The sequence below is a fragment of the Lepidothrix coronata genome, unplaced genomic scaffold (genome assembly GCF_001604755.1).
Source record: "Lepidothrix coronata isolate B3197 unplaced genomic scaffold, Lepidothrix_coronata-1.0 Scaffold371, whole genome shotgun sequence".
Lineage (NCBI taxonomy): Eukaryota > Metazoa > Chordata > Aves > Passeriformes > Pipridae > Lepidothrix > Lepidothrix coronata.
The window spans coordinates 86,984-104,288 of record NW_016690551.1 but is presented as its reverse complement, the minus strand read 5'-3'; the positions used below and the strand labels follow the sequence as shown (position 1 = coordinate 104,288).

At 56.1% G+C, this 17,305-nt stretch overlaps 2 protein-coding genes across 2 annotated transcripts in view; both read left to right on the top strand.

Annotated features, from left to right (window-relative positions):
* Nucleotides 1-8,422: 8,422 nt before the first annotated feature.
* Nucleotides 8,423-15,303, top strand: DUS3L (dihydrouridine synthase 3 like). Its single transcript, XM_017839042.1, has 13 exons — nucleotides 8,423-8,484; nucleotides 9,157-9,490; nucleotides 10,024-10,599; nucleotides 11,473-11,514; nucleotides 11,614-11,766; nucleotides 11,853-11,969; nucleotides 12,321-12,386; nucleotides 12,468-12,578; nucleotides 13,492-13,588; nucleotides 14,049-14,124; nucleotides 14,435-14,623; nucleotides 14,720-14,848; nucleotides 15,113-15,303. Exons 1-13 carry the CDS (start codon nucleotides 8,441-8,443, stop codon nucleotides 15,183-15,185), a joined length of 2,007 nt encoding a protein of 668 aa, XP_017694531.1. The 5' UTR covers nucleotides 8,423-8,440; the 3' UTR covers nucleotides 15,186-15,303.
* Nucleotides 15,304-15,911: 608 nt separating this feature from the next.
* The window catches only part of MPV17L2 (MPV17 mitochondrial inner membrane protein like 2), a 5,002-nt gene continuing 3,608 nt past the window's right edge, over nucleotides 15,912-17,305 (top strand). Inside the window, exons 1-2 of the mRNA XM_017839024.1 lie at nucleotides 15,912-16,108; nucleotides 16,787-16,962. Of these exons, the coding sequence (XP_017694513.1) occupies nucleotides 16,788-16,962 (175 nt within the window). The 5' untranslated portion in view covers nucleotides 15,912-16,108; nucleotide 16,787. The remainder of the gene's footprint in view (nucleotides 16,109-16,786; nucleotides 16,963-17,305) is intronic.

Below are 17,305 nucleotides of genomic sequence, written 5' to 3'. Positions count from 1 at the left end.
GCAGGAGAAATCAGGGATTTTTATGTCACAGCAGAGAAAAGGACAAGAGAACAGCAGGGGTAACTTCATTTCAGGCCTGTTGGCTGCAGGCAGGTTAGCTCAGACCCCCAGAGCACAACGTGCTCCAGCAACACCTGGGAAGGAAATGTTCCTGACCTGGGAAAGGGGGGGGGGGAGAAAATATTTGGGATGAGCCAGATCAGCTCCTCGAACCGGTTTTCTGCGATGCCAAACAGTTGCATCAGTGCAAAGGAGAGAATGATCCTGGGCAGTGGAGGGAAAATGCAGAGACATCCGAGGAAAATGAGGCTTTTCAGATCACGGGGGAGCATTCCTTCCCCAGATCGCCGTCAGGAAAATCCCTCCCGCTTTAGCTCTCCCACACCGGGTCAGCCGGGAGCGAGTCCCCGTGCGACAGCAGGGATGAGCTTCTCCCTGTCCAGGTGTTCCCGGCTCACCTGACCCCGGGGCAGGAGCCAGAGCTGCCGGACGCCACCCCACCGGCAGCCCCCGACCCTCTGCCATCCCATCCTCACTGGGAAAACGGGATGGAGCCGTGGCTCGTTCCGGGCACCCCCCCGGCACCCACCGGCGGGCTCCGGCGGGCTCATACCCCCCTCTCGTGGCAAAGGCACGGCTCCCTGACCCCACACGGGAAAGGCTTTTCCAGCGCTCGATCCCGCTCCCGATCTCCAGAGCTCTTTTTTTTTTTTTTCCAGAGGCTCTGCTGCCGAGGCACATGAATATTGATGATTTGCAGAGATGCAGCAGAAAAAAAAAAAAGCAGCTGCAGGGAGAGAATCTCCAGAGCCAAGTTCAGCAAATGCTGCCGAGTGCAGAAACCTCCGGGGCAGGGAAAGGAGAGGGAACAGGGACGTTTTTGGGGGAGAAACATGTTCATGCTCAGGAGAGCATGATCCCACTTTTAAGTGGATTTCCAAGGGCCTGGAGCGACAGGACAAGGGGGAATGGCTTCAAACTGCCAGAGAGTAGAGTTGGAGGGGATATAGGGAAGAAATTCTTCCCTGGGAGGGTGGGGAGGCCCTGGCACAGGTTGGGCAGAGAAGCTGTGGCTGCCACTGGATCCCTGGAAGTGTCCAAGGCCAGGCTGGAGCAACCTGGGACAGTGGAAGGTGTCCCTGCCCATGGCACTGGATTCTCTTTAAGGTCCCTTTCCACCCAAACCATTCCATGAATCCATGATTTAAAGCAGAGTTATATTCCTGTTCTCAATATCTCCACGGAGCCGTTTGTACATTTTAAGATGGAATCTGTCCTCTGCTCTGCTGGGAGCAGGAATGATGTCCTATAACTCCTACATCCTCACACATCACTACTCACAGCTCCTTCCCAAGAGCTCCCTTAGAGGGAACACAAATTTGGGCACTCAGCTATGAGATTTGTAGGAATTCCACGGTTTTGAGACATTTCCTCCCTGTCAAACCCTGCTGGAACGCTCCAGGATTCAGCTGGATCATTAGCAGGGGGAGGGAGCCCATGCACTGACACACAGAGATCTAATCTCGTGTCAGAGTTAAGCCAGCCTAGAGAGCAAGTGCATTAGTCCCTGCTGAGAAGGGATGTGGGGACAGAGGGGGAGAAACAAGCGGGAGGGAAGTTTTCCAGCTCAGGAAGGGCAGGGACAAGGCTCAGTGCAGCCTCCTCACTTCCCCAAAGGACAGGGAGTTCTGCTGGAGCCTCTCACGTCCAGGCTCCCAGGCCCAGCCAAAGCCTGTTTGCTTTCTCCTGCACTTCCCACACCCCAGGCATTGCCAAGGTCTGCTTGGAAAAAGCTGCTCCCAGTGCTGCTGTTCCCTCACCCTCCGAGAGCCCGAGCGGAGCTGCCAGAGCTGTCTGGGTGCAGCAGAGCCAGGAGGGATGGTCTGTCCTGCATTAACACCCCAAAGATCCCATATGATGTTTATTAGGGTTGCAAAACCCCAGCTGGGTCACAGAATCCCGGGACATGCTGAGTTGGAAGGGACCCACAAGGATCAGAGCCCTGCACGGGACCATCCCCTCGTGCCAAGTGACATCTTTCCACCTCCACAGCAACACAGTTTTCCAGGGACAATCCTGCCCTGTTTCCTCGCCTCTTTCCCCACTTATTTGCACGGGAATTTGTCCACAGGATAGGGGCAGATGTTTCTTTGTCACAAGTGAGAGATTCTGGCCAGGCTGGTGCTCTGCAGAGGAGCTGAATGCAGGTCACTGCGCTGTGCCATCCCTCAGGGCAGCCTGGAGTGGCCCAGCCATGCAGGACACAAATTAAACCACCTGGATACAAATCCCTAAGGAAAAGGGGACACCCCCCACCAGCAAGGTCAGACCCTCAGGAGTATCTCTCACTCAAGGGCAAATCCTCCAACATGCATTTTTTTAAGGCAATGGTGAGTCTTCCAGAACAGGGACAGGAGGGAGAACCGGCCCAGCATCATCCAGGGGGAAACTGGGAATGGTTCTCCTTCTGCAAAAGCTTCCTCAGCTGCTGCAGCACAGGCTGCTCCAAGTTTAGATGACATTGCATCAGCCCTCTCCACCTCTCAGTCAGGAGGAGGGAGAAAAAAATACATCTACCCTTAGTCTGCAAAAATCCCACGTTAGGGAGGGCTCTGGATAAAACCAGCGCTGAGGTTTTATTTTTTCCAGAACTAAATGAAATCGAGGGGGGTTTTTTTCCCTTGTGATTCTGCCCCTCTGAGGTGAGACCCTCACCTGGAATCCTGCATCCAGCTCTGGGGTCCCAGCACAGGAGGGATGTGGAGCTGCTGGAGTCCAGAGGAGGAACAAAGATGATCAAAGGGCTGGAGCAGCTCTGCTGGGAGGAAAGGTTGGAGAATTGGGATTGTTCAGCCTGGAGGAGAGAAGCTTTGGGGTGACCTGACTGGGGCCTTCCAGGGTCTAAAGGGGCTCCAGGAGAGCTGGAGAGGGACTTTGGACAAGGGCCTGGAGGGACAGGACACAGGGAATGGCTTCCCACTGCCAGAGGGCAGGGATGGATGGGATATTGGGAAGGAATTCTTCCCTGGGAAGGTGGGGAGGCACTGAAATGGATTTTCCAGAGAAGCTGTGGCTGCCCCATCCCTGGAAGCGTCCAAGGCCAGGTTGGAGCAACCTGGGATAGTGGAAGGTGTCCCTGCCCATGGCAGGGGTTGACTGGATCAGTTTTAAGGTCTCTCCCAACCCCAACCAGTCTGGGATTCCATGATTTCCAGCAGGATGGTGAAGAGAACCAAGTAAAGGAGATGGCATTAGTGACCCACACAGTCAATTCCAGAAGCTTCTCAGAGAAGCCTCCCCCGTAGCCCCCCCACTACCAGCACCCAGTACAACAATGCTAAGAAAAAGAAATGCCTCAAAAATTCAGTGTTTGAGGCGAGGAAAGGTCCAAAACCAACCAGCAGAACGTGCTTCGACCTTTTTGTTTCCGAGTCTCGGCTCCCAGAGCTGAAAGCAGCCCTGTCCCAGTCCCAGGCCACACTCTCCCAAACTAACCCAAACCATCTGCAACCCTCAAACCCACAGATGTTGTTCCCCTCTGACTCACACAGGAGGCCCAGACGTGGGGACAGAGGCACCAGCAAAGCTCCCAGCTCTCCCCTCATTCCCTGGTTTTCCAGCTCCCCGGCTCGTTTCCAGGACTGCTGCTGAGCTCCAGAGGCCACGTGCTCCCAGCAGCCAGGTTTTTGGGGAGGAAAAAAAACGTGGCTCACCTGGAATTTAACCCATCTGTTGTGCCAGTAACCAAAGGGGAAGTTGGCAGGGAGGATCAGCCCAGGTATGTCACAGGTGCTGGGACTGGGAAAAACATCCCGCTCCGTCCCCGGGCGGCACCGAGAGGCTCCATCCCGGGACACGAAACAGATGCACACGCCGGAAAACACCTGGAATGAGCAGGAACCCCGGGCAGGGATCGAACTTCTTCGCCGACGACAAGAAAAGTCCCCAAAACAGAAGTTTTGGAAGGTTCCGAAGCCGTTTGGGAAGCGGGGCCAAATGTGACAAACGGCTCCAGCCAAAACGGAGAAAATAATTAGAAAAACATTGAAACGTGTCGGTTTTTATTTTTTTTTTTTTTTTTTTTTTTTTTTTTTTTTTTTTTTTTTTTTTTTTTTTTTTTTTTTTTTTTTTTTTTTTTTTTTTTTTGTCGAACTAAAACATTTTGCTTCGGAAATGATGAAACATTTCAGTCCCAGCAGGATCTTGGGGCCTTTGTCCCAGCGAAATGGGGAATGTTTATTCGGTCCGTGGCTTTACTGACTGACTTAAATGTCAGGAGGAAACCTCAGTGTTGCCTTTTCGGTGTAAAAATAAGGATCAAAAAAGCACAAAAAAAAAGATTTTTATCTGGTGGCACAGGGCACCAGAGGAGAGGCCAGCTAAAGGGCTGGAGGCAAGCACTTTTCCTGCCCAGATCCTTAATTCCCAACAGGCTGAGCCACGGGGGATTAGCCAGCCTGCACGGTGGCCTCAGGTGACAGGAGAGGCCAGAAGAGAAGGTTCCTTTTGGGACACAGAATGGCCCTGGGAAGAGCAGGGTTGAGGGTGATGAAGGCTGGGAGGGATAAAGGCTGGTGTGAGATGCCCCTCAGAGCTCCCAGAAGGGAGAATCAAGGCCTTCTCCCTGCTCCCATGCCCAGGGCACTGGGAAAAGCCACATCCTGCCTCTTCCATCAGCAGAGCAGCCCCTGCCAAGGAATCCACCCCTCCCATGACTGGGGCCTTGGCTGCCTCTAATTTTAGGGTCTGATGAAAAGATTTGGGGTCCCCTCCAAGCTTTCCTAACAAAAAGGGCTGAGTGCCACAGCCAAGAGACTCGGCGTCCCACGGCGCTCCCACCACTCCCACGCGAGCCCAGATGTCCCACGTGCTTCCCTGATCCATGTTTCCCTACCCACACACCACGTTGGCCCCGCAGACCCAAGGACTTCATTATCCCAGTTCTGGGAACGGGCTCGTTCCCGCCGCCGCCGGCGATCCGATACCCACACCAGGCCCTGAACTCCGGGCCACTTCCAACTCATCCCAAATCCACGGGCCTTGCCCGGATAACGCCCCTTTTAACTCCTCCAAACACTAAGTCAGCTCTTAAACCAGCCAGGAGGGAACTGCAGCAGGAAGACCTTTCCAAACTCCGTGACACAATCGCCAGCCCAAAGCCCGGCCCGGCCGTTTACAAGCCCTCGAGGTGCACGCCCCGACTCCAAAGTGTCCCAACACAGGTTTTCTTGGAGCAGCCACGGCTTTCGGGGGCTTGGTGTGGGGTATGGAGACCTCAGCGTGTCCAGATGAACCCTCAGCTGCTGGGAGGAGGCAGGGCTGGTGATTACAGGGAGGGAATTGGGAACTGGGACGTGAAACCAGAGAGGGGAAACGTTTAAGCTTTAATCTTGGAAACAGCTTCCTGATAGGAGATTTATGAGCGCCGGGAATAGTCTCCTTTGCAGAAGGCTGGAAGCTGTGTTGCTAAAACAAGACGGGATAAAAGAGGAGACGACACATGAGGGATGGATTTGGGTTTGGGCAGAAGATGGATAAGGCCCAAAGGTTCAATTCCATCACTTCCAGCTCCAGACACTCCCACACATCCAACCCCGCACCTGCCTCCGGGGACATTCACCCTTTTGCACCATTAACCAGCAAAGGTTGTCAGAACGTTCTGACAGCATCCAGAGCAGGGTGAGCAGCCCAAACCAGCTCTGGAGCTGCTCCTGGGGCTCCCACAGACCCTCATTTTTCGGCTGACAGGGGGTGTAGTAGCCAGATCCAGGGGCTCAGCACATCCAGCTTTTGTGTGGGAGCCCATGGAAGGGGCAGGTTCATTAATATGTGTTTGTCTTGTTTAGCTTGGACCTTGAAGCAGCTGAACTTTTCCTGACTTAGTTCTCCCTGTATCTCTATCCCACTTTCCTGTAATCGACCTTTCCCTTTTTCCTGAGTTGGCCTTTCCCGATGAGTTCTTGGTTTTCTTTAAAGCTGCTTTAGTGGTGCTGGAGGATGTGGAAGTGACAGCTTTGGCCATCCAAGCTCTACATTCACCCCTGAAAACCATCCAGCTCCAGCACTGCAGCAGGAGCTTCACCACTCCTCTTTCCCCCGGCCCCACTTCCAACCTCAGCACGACATGAAGGGGTGAAAAGGTAAAGGAGACAAGAGCAGCACCTCTCCATCCCTGCCTGAGAGTCATGGAATGGTTTGGGCTGGAAGGGATCTCAAAGATCATCCCATTCCACCCCCTGCCCTGGGCAGGGACACCCTCCACTAGACCAGGTTGCTCCAAGTCCTGTCCAACCTGGTCTGGAGAAGGGTCTGTTGGGAAGCTTGTCCAAGGCTCAGCCTCATAAAACCACCAAGCCATGCCCTGAGAAGGGATTGGATGCTAAAGTCTGAGCTCAGCTGAGTGCAGCAAGCCCAAAGCACTCTGACTTCAGCCTCATTGCCCCACAAAAACATCAGTGAAATCATTTCATTAATCCCCAGAGCCTCGTTTCCTTCCTTCCTTCCTCCCCTCAGCCAAGATGAAGCCTAAAATAGTATTCTGCATTCCTCATATTTCACTCCAAAACTAATTAACACCCAATCAGCCAAGAGCTCTTCTTGCAGCAGCCTGGCTCCATCGTGCAACCTGCCCACCCCTGGCAGCAGCACGAGCACCCACAGGGCTCCCAGTTCATCCCAAAAGACATTTCCGATGGAGCATCTGGACAGAACTGGGCTAAACCAACAGAAAAACAGGAAGACAGCAGAATTAAAGCTCCACGTGCACTTCTACCTCCATCCCACGTGCACACACAACTCTTCGGTGCCCACAAACAATCTCAGCGTGGTAATTCCACAACACCACCTCTTCACCAGCTTCCAGCAGCCCCTAAATTAGGGCAAAAACCCCACAAGTTACCCTCTGCCTCCTTGTTGGTACCTGCACCGCAACTCCCCTAGAAACAAAGAAACAAAGAAACGGTTTTTATTCAGCTAAAAAAGCACCTTGGACCCAGCGTAGGGCGTGGGATGGGAAAGATGGAGCACAGCTCTGGCTTCACTCGGATTTCACAGCCATTCCTTGGAAGCCCAGGCCAAGCGTGAGTCAAACGGGGCTGTGCCGGTGACAGAGCCTGAGCTGGAAAGGGAAACGTCATCCAGGAGGGCTCCAAACACGTCACCCGTGAGACATCAACCCCCTCACTACAGGAGCTTTCTTGCTCGAGGTTCACACACGTCAGGCACGGACGAGGCACTGGGGGCTGCAGGGATTACGAGCAAGGAGAGGGTGTAAAAGAGTGTCCCAAACATAGGGAAGATGTGGCAGCTGCGGGAGAGGGATAAAAGGTCAAACCCGCCACACTCGACATGTTAATTTGGTTTTCAGCCCAAACTTCCACCCACAGACCAAAGGCAAAGGCAGCCCCGGGAGCGCCAGCCCTCGCCCACGGCGTGAGCAAAGTCTCATTCATGGAACCACCAGGAACGTGTGGTTCTCCTCAGAGCTGGAGCGGGTGTTGTGTCGGCTGCAGCCCACGGCAGGGGACAGCTCTGGTCCCCAGAGACAAGGTGGCCTCGTCTCCTGGCCCCACCATCCGTGGTGGGAAGGTGTGATGGCACCGGTTCTTCCAACGGAAAGACAAAGCCTTCCTGCACCTCAGCTGGGCTGAGCTGGAAAATGCTTCCAAAGGGTAATGTGGAAAATCCTGCGGCTGGAGCAGCCCGTGGGACAGCTCGAGGCAGGCTTATGGCTCTGGGCAAGAGTTGGTTCATCCCCTCAGCCCGGGCTGAGCTCAGCTTTGCATTTGCTGCTTAAAAATAACCTCAAATATACAAAAAACCCCACACTGAGTGTCCCGCACCTCCGCAGAGCTCCATCCTCTCCCACTGACAGCTGTGAGGAGGCAGGAGAGCCAGACACTCAATGAAAAACAGGGAAATTTTTTAAGGAAAGACTGGACGTGGCACTTAGTGGTCTGGTTTAGTTAACATGGTGATGTTGGGTCACAGGTTCGACCGGATGATCTCAAAAGGTCTCTTCCAACCTGACTGATCATGTGAATCCCTCCCAAGCCAGGAGCCCTGTGGGCTTTTCCCTGTCCTTCCAACCATGCCCAGTCTCGGGGGGGCAGAGTTGATGGGAACCCCGGTAATCCCAGACCCCTCACACCCAGGAGGTGCCCACAGAGAGAAGCCCTGAGGATGACACCTCTCCCCGGTGCAAGGGCTGCACACCGGCGTCCCCTCCCTGCTCGGGCAGCCCCTCAAGGGGCCCCAGGCAGCGTCGAAACCCCTCAGAGATGCTCCCAAGACCCCTTCGTGGAACTCAGCATCACAACCCAGGCCCACACGCAGCTCCCGCCGCTCTGAGGGGGCACCGCCTCAGCCGCGCCTTTTATACCGCCCGCGCGCCGCAGGTGGCCCCGCCCCGCCGCGTGACGTCATCGCGGCGCGCGGCAGCATGGCCGCGGCGGTGCCGCCGGGGGTGGCGCCGGTTCGAGCCCGGTGAGTGCGGGGTCGGGGCTGCCCGGCCTCGCCACGACCCCCGCCGTCCCCCGGGACCCTCCCGGCCCCTCCACCACCCCCCCGGAGCGTGCCCGACCCCTCTATGAGCCCCCCAGGACGCGCCCGGCACCTCCATACCCCCCGCCCCGGTACATCCCTGGTCCCTCTGTAACTCCCCCGGGACGTGCCCGACCCCTCTGTAATCCCCCCGGACGCGTCCGGTCCATCCGTAACCACCCCAGTACATTCCTGGCCCCTCCATGAGCTCCCCCAGTATGTCCCAGGCTCCTCCATAACTGCATCAGTATGTTCCCGATCCCTCTATAACCCCTACAGTACCCCGGTACATTCCCGACCTCTCTAAAATCCACCCCCCTCGCCCACAGTGTGTTCGCAGCCTCTCCGTAACTCTCCCAGTACATTCCCAACCTCTCCATAACCTCCCCGTTACGTTCCCAGCTCCTCCATAACCCCCCCAGTCCATCCCTGACCCCTCCATAGCCCCCCCCCACTAAATTCCCAACCCCTCCACGGCTCCCCCCAGTACATTCCCAGCCGCTCCATAACCCCCCACAGTCCATGCCCAGCCCCTCCTGCCCCCCTATCTCCCTGGACACCCTTCTCCCTGCTCCCTGCCATGACCAGGATGACCCAGGTGCTGCATCTCCACAGGTTCCTCACTTCCAAGGAGGAATTCCACGCCTTCCTGCGGGCCGGGAGCGAGCCGGGAAGCCAGGTGGGAGATGAGGGCGAGGAGGAGAAGAAGGAGGAGGACGAGGAGAAGGAGGAGGAGCAGGAGGAGCAGGTCAGCAGCTGCCAGAGCGAGCCCCCCGCAAAGCGGGTGAGGGCAGAGGACCTTGGCCAGGATGAGGAAAACCAGGAAGGTGCTGGAGCAGAGGAGAAGGAGCTCCCGGAGCGGAAACGGGCCCGGGGGCAGAACAAGAGCAGGCCGTGTATGAAACCCAACCACTACGAGCAGAGCAGGCTGTGCCCCTCAGTCACACAGGTAGGACACGGGGCTCTGCTCCCCACTGGCCTGGGTTAGATGGGATTTTGGGAAGGAATTCCTGCCTGGGAGGGTGGGCAGGCCCTGGCACAGGTTGCCCAGAGAAGCTGTGGCTGCCCCATCCCTTGAAGTGTCCAAGGCCAGGTTGGAGCAACCTGGGCTAGTGGGAAGTGTCCCTGCCCATGGCAGGGGGTGGAATGAGATGATCTTAAAGGTCCCTTCCAACCCAAACCATTCCAGGGTTCTATGGAAGCCAACTCTGTTGGCTGGGAGAGGGGGAAGTGGGATGAGCTGAGTGGGACAAGCAAAGCGTCACCTTCCCTGAAGTGGCAGCACTAAAATGTCCCCTCAGGTGGGTCCCTCGCTCCTCCAACACTGGAGTTCCCAGGACCATTCCACGTGTCACCTGACATCACCAGGGGGGCTCAGGTGCTCAGAGCAGTTGTGGGCTGGGGCAGGTTTGGCCTCACCTGGGCTGTGCCGCTCCATCCACACCTGAGCCGAGGCCTTACCCCGCTCCCTGTTCTCCGAAGGGCCGTCCAGGGAAGTGCTTTTACGGCCCCCGGTGCCGCTTCCTCCACGACGTGGGCGAGTACCTGGCGGGGAAGCCCTCGGACCTGGGCCAGCGCTGCGTCCTCTTCGACACCTTCGGCCGCTGTCCCTACGGGGTCACCTGTCGCTTCGCCCGCGCCCACCTCGGCGACGGCCACCAGAACATCGTCAACGCCGCCCTGGCCCAGCAGTGGGAAGGGAAGCTGCTGGTGAGGAACAACCTCTCCAAGGACCTCCAGCACCAGCTGCGCAAGAGGAAGTTCGTCTTCCAGAAGGCCGAGGAGTATCTGCGTGGGCTCAAGCCCCGCGGAGGTGACGGGAAGGGAGGCAAAGCCACGGGGGAGCAAGAGGTGTCCAACTGCGCAGCACCCCAGGAGGGCCTGGGGGATGGAGACGGCCACGAGTGCCCTGTGCTGCAGGAACAGGGAGAAGATCCCAAAGCAGAGGCCTTGCAGAGCCCCAGCTCCCGAGGGGATGGGGTTGCTCCCTCCGTGCCGACCGTGGGCCCGCTGACCGACGAGGACGTCACGAAGCTGCGGCCGTGCGAGAAGAAGAAGGTGAGAGTCCGGTCAAGGGCAGGTGACCCTTGTGTGCTGCTCCAGGGTTGGGGATTGTGTGTGGAAAGATGGAAGAGAGACCCTTTAGAGACACCTTTGAGACCCTTTAGCTGGGGAAGGCAGGCAGAGGACAGAGCTCCCGGGCTCCATGTCCCTGTCATGGTGGGAAGGATGTGGGAAGGTGAGCGCTCACGGGTCTGGAGTTGGCCTTGGAAGGGTGAGAACCAAGAGAAGCTGCAGCCCCTGGATTTTCCAGGTCCTGGAGGGAGAGGCTGAGCTGTCAGAGAGGATGGAAGAGCAAGGAGAGCTGAGGATGGGCTGGGTTGTACGTGCTGCAGTGTCTTCCTCCCCTCATCCTCCTCACCTCCATCCTTGCTTCCGTAAACCAATCCCTCTCACCTCAGTATCTGTAATTGCTGTGAGCTCTCTCCGAGCTGAGCAGTGAAAACAAAATGAGCGGTTCAATTTTCTGCTTCTTTTATGCAAGTGAGACGTTCCCTGGGCATAGTCTGAGGTTCTAAAACAAAACCAGTGTCCTCCTGGATTTCCCACTGGGTTTTACCCAGAGCAAGGGATAAAAACTGGAATATCTTATATATGGAAGAAATTCCTCCTTGTGAGGGTGGTGAGGCCCTGGCACAGGTTGGGCAGAGAAGCTGTGGCTGCCCCATCTCTGGAAGTGTCCAAGGCCGGGTTGTATGGGGTTTGGAGTGACCTGGGATAGAGGAAGGTGTCTGTGCCCATGGCAGGGGGTGGCACTGGATGATCCTTAAAGTCCCTCCCAACACAAACCATTCTATTGATTCTACAACTCCATGATCATCACCACTGCTGCCTCAGCTCTGATGATGGTCCTCCATCCTTGTTTTCCAGCTGGAAATCCAAGGCAAGCTCTACTTGGCTCCACTGACCACGGTAGGTTGATAACTTTTGTCCATTTGTCAAAACTTGCCGTTGCCGCCGTCGGAACGGAGCAGATCTCCTGACAGTCCCTGTCCCTGCTGTCCCTGGCAGTGCGGGAACCTCCCTTTCCGACGGATTTGCAAACGCTTCGGAGCAGATGTCACCTGTGGGGAGATGGCTGTGTGCACCAACCTGCTCCAGGGCCAGTCCTCGGAGTGGGCCCTGCTCAAACGCCACCACACCGAGGATATTTTTGGGGTGCAGGTGAGTGTTGTCACCTCGATAAAACCGAACTCCCGAGGAGAAAAGCGGCCTCTGGAGCTCATGGAAGCTTTGGCTCCCTTTGGCAGCTGGAGGGAGCCTTTCCAGACACCATGACCAAGTGTGCAGAGCTCCTGAACAGGACAATCGAGGTGGATTTTGTGGACATCAACGTGGGGTGTCCCATTGACCTGGTCTACAAGAAGGTGAGTTGTGGGGCACGCTTTCCTTCCTTCCATGGATCCTTGTCTTCTCCCTTATCCCCCGCTGCCTGACCTGCTCCTGCCAGGCTGATCCAGAGCTCCCAGTTCATTTATGGGCACTGGACCTCAGCAAGAAGGTGAATAAGCTGCTCAAGGAGCAGGGAATGGCTGTCTTTTCCTGGCAGAATTTGGGAGGAGAGGGCTGTGGGCTGGTGGGGTTTTTTTGTTAAAGAATCCATTTTCTGCAAGCCTTGAGATGCTCCAAGTCTTTCCTGCATTCCCTGAGCAGCTCCAAGGACTCTTCACTATGCAAGGAAGCGGAAAGTCTTGACTGTGCCACGTTTTGTCCCTCAGGGAGGAGGTTGTGCTCTCATGACTCGCTCCAACAAGTTTGAACAGATTGTCCGCGGGATGAACTCGGTGAGTCGGAGCGCCTGGAGATGATGGAGCTGATGGAGCCACCTCCTGCCACGGCCTGGCCTCATTCTCCCACTCCTGCAGGTGCTGGATGTGCCTCTGACGGTGAAGATCCGGACTGGAGTGCAAGAAAAGATTAATGTGGCTCATAAAATCATCCCCAAGATCCGGGAGTGGGGAGCATCCATGGTCACGGTATGGGAATACTTGTGCTGGTTGTGAGATTGGGAATTCTGCACGTCAGCCTGGAGACAAGGTGGGGGTGACCTTCCCCTGCCCCAACAGCTCTTTCAAACCCCTTGGAGCAGATCTGTGCTCCATTTTAGTGTTCTCTGCTAATCCAAGAGGAAAATTCAGGAGCAGAAAGTGTTTTCCTTGTTGCTCCTGGGACACCTTCCACTCTCCCAGGTTGCTCCAAGCCCTGTCCAACCTGGCCTTGGACACTTCCAGGGATGGGGCATCCACAACCTTATGGAGATGGTTCCTGCTGAAGTTTCAGCCAGGGAAGCCTCATTCTGTCAGGGCTGGGGAAATAATGGGACCAGCTCATTGTGTGGGGGTTAATTCCTGCCCACAGGGAATATTCCCATTCCCTGTGAACAGCCACGTCTTGCTCTGGCTCACAAATAGCCAAAATGTCACCCCAAAAGCCTCCAGCCCACTCAGCTATGCCCAGCCCTTCCTGTAGGTCCAGAGGTAGATCCAGAGGTAGATCCTGAGGGATCCCTTGCCCAGTTCTCTCTGTCAGCAGCGCTGGGCTGTAGATCTAAAGGTAGATCCTGAAGTAGATCCAGAGGTAGATCCTGAGGGATCCCTTTCCCAGCTCTGCTCACCCCTTCCTCAGCCCCCTCCATCAGCAGTTCCTGGGCTGTAGATCCAGAGGAAAATCCCAAGGGATTCTTTAACCAGGTCTGCTCTGTGAGCAGCTGCTGGGTGGTAGATCCAGAAGCAGATCCTGAAGAAGATCCAGAGGTAAATCCTGAGGGACCCCTTACCCAGCTCTGCTCTGTCAGCTGCTGCTGGGTGGTAGATCCAGAAGTAGATCCCGAAGAAGATCCTGAGGTAGATCCCGAGGATCCCTTACCCCATCCTGGTGTGATTCCCCCAGCTCCACGGCCGATCCCGGGAGCAGCGGTACACGCGGAGCGCTGACTGGGAATACATCGCCGAGTGCGCCAAGATCGCCAGCCCCATGCCCCTGTTTGGTACGTGAGTCTTGTTCCTTCACCTCTTTGATTTGAAATACCTTTAAAAAAAGGGAAAAAAAAACAGATTCCCAATGATATTTAGCCTGGGGGAAAGTTTGGAGCATCCCGGCACCTCTGCCTGTGTTTGGGGATGAGGAGAAGGGAGAGGTAGGACATGAACCACTTGGGTTTTACCGGGTGCTTTTTGGGCCCCTGTGGCACAGACAATCCCCAGACCTTCCAGGTAGGAGCTGTGAGTGGAAGAGAAGAGAGGAGAAAGTTCCTCTTTTCCTTGTAAGAGGAATCATAAATATCCACCCCATAAACATCCCTGGGAATCTCTAACCTTGGCTCTTTGAACAGTCTGGTTCTTGGACTCTGTGTCCATTTTGAATTTTATCTCGTGCCTGGATTAACTCATTTTGACTTGTCCTTATGGCTCACTTTGACCTCTGGCTTCTCCCTCCTTTCCGGGCAGGAAATGGGGATATTTTATCTTACGAAGATGCAAATCGAGCCATGGAGACGGGAGTTTCTGGAATCATGATTGCAAGGCAAGTGCTTGTGTTTCCCTTCACTTCTGAGCTCTTTTTGGTTCCAGAGTTTAAAAAAAAAAAAAGGACTTAAAAAAAAATCCCTAAACAACCTCAAAATACGAGAATTTTCCTCGTGTTGAAACTGCTCTGAAAATTGATAAAATCAATTTGGATCACTGAGAAGTTCCAGCAGCTTCTTGTTGGAATGGGAAACAAAATTAAAAGCAGAATTGGCTGGTAAAAAGGGATGGGAAGTGACTAAAATCAGTTGGCATCTTCAGGAGCATCAGTGATGAGAATAACAATGCCTCTTTTTTTTTGGCTGCAGAGGGGCACTCATCAAACCGTGGCTTTTCACCGAAATTAAGGAGCAGAGACACTGGGATATCTCCTCGGGGGAAAGGTTTGACATCCTCAAAGACTTCACCAACTACGGCCTCGAGCACTGGGGGTCGGACACTCAGGGAGTGGAGAAAACCAGGAAATTCCTGCTGGAATGGCTCTCTTTCCTGTGCAGGTAACTGTGCCCAGCCAAAACTGGATTGATCCAAGAGGATCTTTGAACAATATTTAATTAAACTCCAGCACTCACTGCTGTTCCATCCCATCCCAGGTACATTCCAGTTGGATTATTGGAACATCTACCTCAGAGAATTAACGAGCGGCCGCCGTATTACCTGGGGAGGGACTACCTGGAGACGCTCATGGCCAGCCAGAACGTGGATGATTGGATCAGAATAAGGTAATAAAATGTGGAAATTAATTTAAATTGCTAAAAAGGGACGTGGCAGAGCCCCCGTAGAGCCACGGGGCCGTGTGACAACCGTGGGCTGAACACAAACCTCTCCTTGGGTTTGGTTTTGTCGTTGTCCTTGTGTTTCTTCCCTGGAAGTGCCCCAAGGCCAGGTTGGATGAGGCTTGGAGCAACCTGGGCTAGCAGAAGGGGCTGGAACAAAATGGTCTTTAAGGTCTCTTGATTGATTCTGTGATTGATTCTTTCTTCCAGTGAGCTGCTCCTGGGCCCTGTCCCTCCCAGCTTCACCTTCCTGCCAAAACACAAGGCCAATTCCTACAGATAGGGCTGGCCAGGCCCTTTCCCGTGGCGTGGAGGCAAGAGGAGGCGTTGGGATGGGGTGTCTGGAGGAGCAGGATTCCTCAGCTGCCCTCAGAAGTGGAATAAAGCTGACGTTTTTAGAAGCTGGTGGGTTTTTTGCCTTCCTGCCCCGGGCCTCAGTCCTGGCAGGAGAACATTTATTTGTGAGCAGGAGGGATCTTTGGTCTCCAGAGCTGTCCCAGCTCAGCAGGAAGCCTCTGTGCCTTACCAGGGTGTCCTTGGGAGTGACAAACTCCAAGGACAAGGAGCAGCAACATACCCCCTGCCCCTTCTGCTGCCCCCCACAACCAGGGGGACCCTGAGCTGATGTTCAGGGGTCCAAAGAGGAGCTTCTCAGAGGTTCCACAGGCTCTTTGGGTGCATGTAGGGGGTCAGCCTGGAGGGTCTCAGTGGCATCCCCACACCTGGGGACCCAGGTGGCACCAGCAGAGGTGGGAGAGCGGTGGGCCCAGCCCCTGCAGTGCTGTTGACACCCATCACTGCCACCTCCACGGGGGCATCCTGTGGTGACAGATCCCATGGATCCCATGCTGACACACCCCCCCAGCCCCTCTGCTGACCCCAAAGGGACAGGGCAGGGCTGGGGCACCGTGGGGACGCCTTGGAGCAGCCCCCCGTCCCTCCCCAATCCCATGGACGAGCTGCTGCCTGGGAAGGTGTCATGGCGGCCCCTGTGCCCCGGTAGGTGTCATGGCGGGCGCAGGAACCGGAAGAGCCGCGTCACGTGGTGCTCCCTCTTCCGGGTACGGGCGGTGGGAGCGCCCGGTAGTGGCGGGGAGGGCACTGGGAGAACTGGGGAGAACTGGAGGGGAACTGGGGGCACAAGGAGCTCGAGGGGTGCCCAGAAAAGGGCACTAGGGGCCCACAGGGGGTACAGGAATAACTGGGGTGAGTGGGAGGCACGTGCAGGGGGGTGACTGGGGGGCGCTGGGGGTGACTGGGAGGCACTGGGGTGACGGGGGAAGGGTCCGGGGGGAGGTGTGAGGGGGGCATAGAAGGTGTGACGGGGGGACTGGGAGGGTGAGGCAGGGCTAACTGGGAGGATAACTGGAGAGCACGGGGAACTGGGGGGGTACAGGAGCACTAACTGGACAAACTGGGGAGCACAGGGTGGATAACTGGAAAGGTACATAAGCACTAACTGGGTGAACTGGGGAGCCCAGCAGGGATAACTGGGGTCACAAAGGGAACTGGGAGAGTACAAGAGCACTGACTGGGCAAACTGGGGGGGTACCGGAGCACAAACTGGGGGGCACAGGGTGAACTGGGAGGGTACACAAGCAATAACTGGGGGAGCTGGGGGGGGCCAGTGTGGATAACTGGGAGCACAGGAGGGACTGGGCAGGTACAGAAGCACTAACTGGGGAGCCCAGCATGGAAAACTGGGGGGCGTGGGGCAACTGGGAGGGTACACAAACACTAACTGGGTGAACTGGGGAGCACAGCATGGCTGACTGGGGGCACTGGGAGTGACTGGGAGGCACGGGGTGCTGTGGGGGTCACACCAGGGGTGCTGTGGGGGGGTCCCTCCCCGCTGAGCCCAGGGCAGGGGGGCTGTTCCCACAGGATGCTGTCGCGGGGCCGGCGGCTCCTGCGCTCCTGGAAATCCCTGTTCACGGGGAGGCTCCTGCTCCTCACCAACACCCTGAGCTGCGGGGGCCTCCTGGCAGCTGGAGATTCCCTGCAGCAGGAATGGCACCGCCGGAGGCACCCGGAGAGCCAACACCAGCTGGGCCGAACTGGTGAGGGACTGGGAGGGGGGGGCAGGACAGGCTGGGTGACTCCCACTGCCAGAGGGCAGCGTTGGATGGGATATTGGGAAGGAATTCCTCCCCGTGAGGGTGGGGAGGGGCTGGAATGGATTTCCCGGAGAAGCTGTGGCTGTCCCATCCCTGGAAGTGTCCAAGGCCAGGTTGGAGAAGGGAAGGCTCCAGGGAGACCTGAGAGCCCCTTCCAGGGCCTAAAGGGGCTCCAGGAGAGCTGGAGAGGGACTTGGGACAAGGGATGGACAGGACACAGGGAATGGCTTCAAAGTGAAAAAGGGGGAATTTAGGTGGGATATTGGGAAGGAATTCTTGGCTGAGA

Coding starts and splice junctions, on each gene's coding strand:
- DUS3L (XM_017839042.1), top strand. CDS start 8,441: ATGGCCGCGGCGGTGCCGCCGGGGGTGGCGCCGGTTCGAGCCCG. Junction 12,579..13,491: donor GGGGAGCATCCATGGTCACG/GTATGGGAATAC, acceptor TGATTCCCCCAG/CTCCACGGCCGATCCCGGGA. Junction 13,589..14,048: donor CAGCCCCATGCCCCTGTTTG/GTACGTGAGTCT, acceptor CTTTCCGGGCAG/GAAATGGGGATATTTTATCT.